The following is a 6,220-nucleotide window of genomic DNA, read 5'->3' as shown; positions in this document are numbered from 1 at the left end:
TTTAACCCAGGACCTATCGGTCCTGCGCGCGAACAGTTCGTAACGGTTGAACGTTGATTTATATCCCGTCTTAAATTTTTACTTTATCTAAACCAACCTATGCATGTTATATACGTTGTAAAAATAAAGCTCATAAGGATACTCTGAACACCAGTATTATTGAATTCAATCAGCAACTAATAGTTATTTTATTTGAATGCTGATGACAAATTGATAACCTTCAAGCCTTTCTTTCCTCAGTTCCATATTGCTAATCCTTAGGATTCTAATCGACACGTCCTTTTAAATTAAAGCTTGTAGTTTTGAGGATATCACTGTCTTTAAGTTTCGCGATGTAATAATCATTAGGTGTGACTACAATAATAATTCATCCGACAGTTGAGGCAAAATGAATGATAGATAAGGCGATATTGTTAGATTATCACCATCTGCTCTTCAATCAACGATATATTACTGTATCATTTTAAAACAATAATCAAGAGTTCTTAGACTTATGCCCCACCTGTTGACTAAAAGTCGAATTCCCTAATGAATAAGTCGCTGCTTCACTTAGTTTCTACACTAATCATATAAACTAGTGAATACTCAGTGTTTTTGTTACTACCAGTACTAAAAAAATAACACTTAGATATGGCTGTACACTCTCAGGTCTTGTCAAACCAGGATACACTAATGGAAAAAAGAAGTAATTAAAATTTAATGTGTCATTAAACGATAATCGAATTGTGACTAGTTTGTGGCTTCAGCTCTCGCCTTCAAATTATGTTCTTACTACTCCGATTTGAGTGGTATTTCTGATTTTTATGAAACAAATACATGTACCTACATCTGCTTGTTCAGTCGGATTATTAATTTCTATTAGACATTACTTACTCATTAACGTATTTATTCCCTCTGCTGTCATTGATCATATCGTATAACGTAAGGTATATCTTTACAATTAAGGGCATTGAGTTGAGTAGAACATTTGTCTATTAATATCACTTTTATTTTAGATTTAAGTAGCTTTCCATGTACAATAAAAAGTCAAACAAAACGTAGCCAAAGTTCAACACGTTAAAGGATAATTACAACATATAATCAGAAAGGTGGTTATTATACATGTTTATTAGATACTTTCAACAGCTTTTGATGTATGTTAGAACTCACTGAAAAACTTAACATTTCCTTTCCCAATAATGTGAAAAGAAATCCAGCTAGACTAATAGACATAGCAATAACGTAATGACTAATACTAGTCCCTATATCTAACCAACTACCTTCATCTTTCAACCAAACAAAAAAGTGGATAGCTATTAGGTTAGATAGTACTGCAGTCAAACCAGTTTGCGCTAAAATAGAATGATATCCTCTTTTCGATTTTTGATTGTTGATAGACGATGAGTAATTGCCATTATGCGACTGGATAGCTGCATAGATCACACCCAAAAAGAGCATAGGACACATTACCTAGATGAGGGAAAATTAGATTTTATAATAATGATTATGACATTTTAAATACCAGAATTAAACAAAACAGCAATCCATATTTAGTATGGCAATAAAATATAGTACGATCGTCTGGCGACTAAATTGGAATTCACATATTGTTTTGTAAGTATTATCTATGATAGTTAAATGCATATCCGTAACAACCCAATTAGTTATAAATGATCAGATATATAATTATTGGACATAATGCCGAGCTGTTACTTTAAAAGCTATATGAAAACACATTCCAGTTTATCCTTTAGGATGACAAACAAACAATCAATGAGGGATTTCTCCAGTTCATCACTGCGAATGACATTGCTATCCGATCAGTAGATTTTCCAGTACTTACTGTAATGCAGATGATGTTATAGACAGGTAGGTTATGAATTAAGCATAGATATCACAAAGAATAATTCAAATATAATCGAACCTTAATATATTTTAGAAGCGTTCACAAACAGATAGTAGACAATTCTTCGACTCTGTTCGAAACAAATAAATAAAACATTCAAAATTTAGTCACATCTACTACCCTAGTGAATGTCATCCTCCAAATATCGTTTGACTTTGGAGCTTTATTTTAACACAATGAACAAACCAAAGCAAGACGATCATTGTGAAACAGTAAGTGCGAATTGAGTGGAAGTGTCACTACTTCTGGTAGTGATGAGGAACCCTGGACTTAGGTTTCTCAGTCCAACAAGAAATTAATAGCAACCTGGATAACAATGAGAAAAGTAAAATTTTTTTCCTAAAACTGCAAGGTATGCCTTGTTGACAAGTACCAGCTAGAACGATGCTTACATCTAGGATTATTTGTTGACTATCTCCAACAGCAAAACATAGTTTTTGGTAAAGTCTAATCAGGAAACTTTCGTTGTCATTGTGGTCAACGGGATTAGCATTTCTAATAGAAGCACGCATGATGTTCAGTCACTTAAACTAGTGACACATACTGAACCTTGGTCGATAAAATATAACCAGCATTAAGGTCTAGAGAAACGTGAAATTGATCGCTATTTAATGACCAGTCAATGTGAATACAAAACCTTTAGTCACTTTCAGCAAACATGTTTAAACATGATGTTGCAGCCGCTACCTATCTGATTCAATTTGTTTTTTTGTTTACCATTTAAGTTTGTACTTATTTGTATAATTTATTTGCTCACTGAAAAAGCGAATCACACAATGCTATGGAACAATCGAAATTCATTTATTTATTTCCGAATGCTGACAATATAAGCTCCCCCACATGTTTCAGGTATTCGGCCCCAGTTGTATTAAAAATACTGCTTGCGTATAATGCAACCACTGAATATGACATTGGTTACTCAAATTAGTCTTTCGTAGCCATTATGCACAAACGTTTTTGTTTTCATTTGTCTTCCCTTCTAAATGACCGGAATAATCTCAGCTGGGAAGAACACTCAAAATGATCAAATTGATTAACAAATATGAGTATATAAGGAACATATAAAATTACCTTAATTAGCAAAAGAATCGCCATCAGGGCAGGATTTAATATTGTTGTGAAGCAAAATGTTGAACGTGGGTCAAAACTAAAACGATCGGAAAACATGATTGATTTTACTGAAGAAAAATTGGAAAAAATTCGTTATTTGACACTCAGATGCTAACTGGGGAGAAAAAGATCACTGATTATTGATCATGTATTTTTACACAAGTTATTATCACTCAAAATAGTGAAGTTCAAACAATTCAAATGACCTATATAGGAATGAAATTGCTAAAAGTATAACATAACTGTTATTGTTTCATTCAAATTGTTGAAAATCATAATATACTAACAGAAAAATGTTTGGAAATATCGTCCGTAAACAAATTAGAACTGAAAAAAAGTTCAATATAAATGACTAATGTGATAGTGCAACATATATGTACATGCGAAACAGATACAGAGACAAAAATTAATGTACTCTACTTTGATTCATAATTTTAATGTGAGAATTAATAACACTATGCAATTATTCATGCGGATTTCGCAAAACGGGCTTTTGAATTTACAATTCAACAATATAAAACAAATAGCTTTAATTATTAGGTCACTGACCTTCACTGTTGATAAACTGCCTAAGTATATAATACAAAATGCTCTCAACATGAGTCAATTTAAAGTTTGATACTGGCTACCAGTGGAATCCCGAGAACACCTTTCGTCCTATTTGAGGTTTATCAAGTGGAAGAACCCACATTACATTTCACTTCGAACGCCAACGCCTTATCCATTGAGTTAAGATAATCACTAGGTTGTGCAATGAAGGGTGCATGCGTCAGAACAAACTGATCATTTAAAATCCTAAACATTATCATTAGAAAAGTATGAACCCTTACAAATGCATTAAGTTACTAGAAAATGAGCTTTAATATCTTTACAAACTTCCATTCACCTACCTGTTTATACTAGCAATATTCCCGGTACCGAAAAATCCAATTATCAAAAGAAATATCTAATTTACATATTATTAAGAAAATAACTCAGATTGTAGGATGATGGAGAAATGGTCAAAATAGAAACGGTGTTGTAGTGCAATGTGTGTTACTGATGTCGACAGATATAAGTAGTATGTATCATCAATCGGAAATGAAATACAGCAGAAGGTTAAGAAGCTCGAAGAGGACGAGAACAGAGTGATTGGTGTGGAAACAGTCAAGTTTGAGATAATCGATTAACATTTTGCAGATGAACTATTTACTGTATAGTTCTCAGATTTTACTAAGAGATTCCGTAATTTTGTGTTCAATCACATTCGGTTGTACCCGCCTGTGTCCTCGTTCACTACAGTAGGACTGGTTAATAACCGGTTTATGGTCATTTTCATTAAATTACTGTCATTGTAAACTTTCATTCAATTCACTCAGTGTTGCGATGTCCTCAAACGATGAGTAAGTCAGTGTATAAGTGACTATTGAGTTGTATCACAATAGTAATAATAAACATCTAAATAGAAGTGATGCCATAAAATAGTATTTTTTTTACACTATCTCTATTAGGTGTATTCGAGTAAGTGTAAGTGTAAACTAGTAAATTTTTCCTGTAGAAAAAGGATACAAAGAAAAGTGATTGACGAAATCTCTTCAGGTTTAACGGACTTTCACTGTACGGATATTGATTCTGGATAGCTGAATGAATGCTGTCGTCAGTTGATGTCTCAAGATCCCAAACCTAATAATCATGAAAAAATATAAAACAAGAAATTAAATCAAAATTCATCATCTAACTAGTGTAATGACCGAGTTAATAATGTATGAGGAGTGTTATTTTCTTTTAGCTGCAGTTTGATAGTGAAGCTTTAAGCCTTATTAGTACATACTTCACAAAGAAGCGAATTTTTGGAAGTTTTTTAAAGTATGTCCTACTTGTTAGCAAGAGCTCGAATCTTTTATTCAAACTCTGACAACTAATATGAACAAATAAAGTTTATCGTGATTGATTTGCCTTGTAGATAACGCTGTCGTGTGCGAAACAATCTATGTTCGATTGAGAATTTAACTCTGAAATAAAAATACACAGCTGAGAATTTCCGATTGGCAAGAAACACCTGTCTTCGACTTTAGTATTAACCACGATCCAAAAATATAAAAATTGCTACATCTTCGGGTAAGAGATGAATATTCAAAACACAAAATAATTTGTATAAAAAGAAGTGTGAGATAGACTCCAAAAAGAGGAGAGCTAATCAGTGTACTTACATTCATCCAGTTTTTTTTAAATTACCAACAGAAGATTAATATAGATAATGCTGAACGAAATTTGATAAGATGGACCAAACTCACCCTGATATTATCCTTTAAAATTAGTGTTTTCGTTTCTATATAAAACCATAGATAGGTGACTACAGCGAATACGGCAAAGAATGAAACTTCATAACTAGTGAAATTGATTGGAAGTTAAGTAATAGTATACGAACAGACAATATAACTCATTAAAAGTTTCCAAAAAGTGATCTTTTATCATTACTAGGGTGAAAATTCCTGAATTAGGATGATTGTCTTACATTGTAAGTAAAGAAACAAAAAATAATCACTACACACCTAGCATTAACATGAGGCCAGTGTGTTATTTTGGTACATTGATAATCGATAAACAATAAGTATAAGTCATAACTTGTGAAAATTATATTTGAAATAATCTCAGCGACTGAAATTTAAATAATCTCAACGTTTCGTCCAGCAAACTTGTCTGGACTTCTTTAGGGTAAGTATAAGTGTTGATAGTATGTGATAATAGATATAACTACTAAGATAAAATCAATGTTAGAAAAAATTCGATGTTTGGAATAACGTTATTAAAAACTTCTCGACTTAAGAACAGCAAGAATGAAGTTTATTGAAATTTGAATGGGTCCTTAAAGTTTACATCTGAAGAACTAGTGATGAGAGGAGAAAGATAATAGACAAATAAAAACTAATCTTGAAGTAGAGCATTACTATTCATTAAACAGAAGTAATATTTGATAGATAAAGTATTTTTATGCAAGCTATCTCTTGATTACACAATTTATGTTGTGATACAAACACATTACATTCAAAAGAATATTAAACTTTAGATTTATACACTAACCCTATTAATGGGATTGCTCGCAAGGAGTGAAATTAAAATATCGCAAACACTTCTGATAAACAGATGTTTTAAAGCGACTTATGATTGGAAACAACATTTTTTCTATACTCAGAAACATATTTGAATGGCAGTCTATTGAGAAATTGATCAGAGAAAATAAGTCGT

General features: G+C 32.1%; 1 protein-coding gene across 2 annotated transcripts in view; it reads right to left on the bottom strand.

The window, feature by feature from the left end:
* Nucleotides 1-469: 469 nt before the first annotated feature.
* The window catches only part of MS3_00006326 (uncharacterized protein), a 35,348-nt gene continuing 29,597 nt past the window's right edge, over nucleotides 470-6,220 (bottom strand). For both annotated transcript variants that reach the window (XM_051214455.1, XM_035732307.2), the window contains 5 exons: nucleotides 5,269-5,362; nucleotides 4,544-4,657; nucleotides 3,886-3,941; nucleotides 2,957-3,032; nucleotides 470-1,449 (listed from right to left, as the gene is read on the bottom strand). In XM_051214455.1, the coding sequence (XP_051067634.1) occupies nucleotides 1,096-1,449; nucleotides 2,957-3,032; nucleotides 3,886-3,941; nucleotides 4,544-4,657; nucleotides 5,269-5,362 (694 nt within the window). In that variant the 3' untranslated portion in view covers nucleotides 470-1,095. The remainder of the gene's footprint in view (nucleotides 1,450-2,956; nucleotides 3,033-3,885; nucleotides 3,942-4,543; nucleotides 4,658-5,268; nucleotides 5,363-6,220) is intronic.

This window comes from Schistosoma haematobium, chromosome 2 (genome assembly GCF_000699445.3).
Source record: "Schistosoma haematobium chromosome 2, whole genome shotgun sequence".
Taxonomy (NCBI): domain Eukaryota; kingdom Metazoa; phylum Platyhelminthes; class Trematoda; order Strigeidida; family Schistosomatidae; genus Schistosoma; species Schistosoma haematobium.
This window is presented reverse-complemented; position numbering and strand designations above follow the sequence as displayed.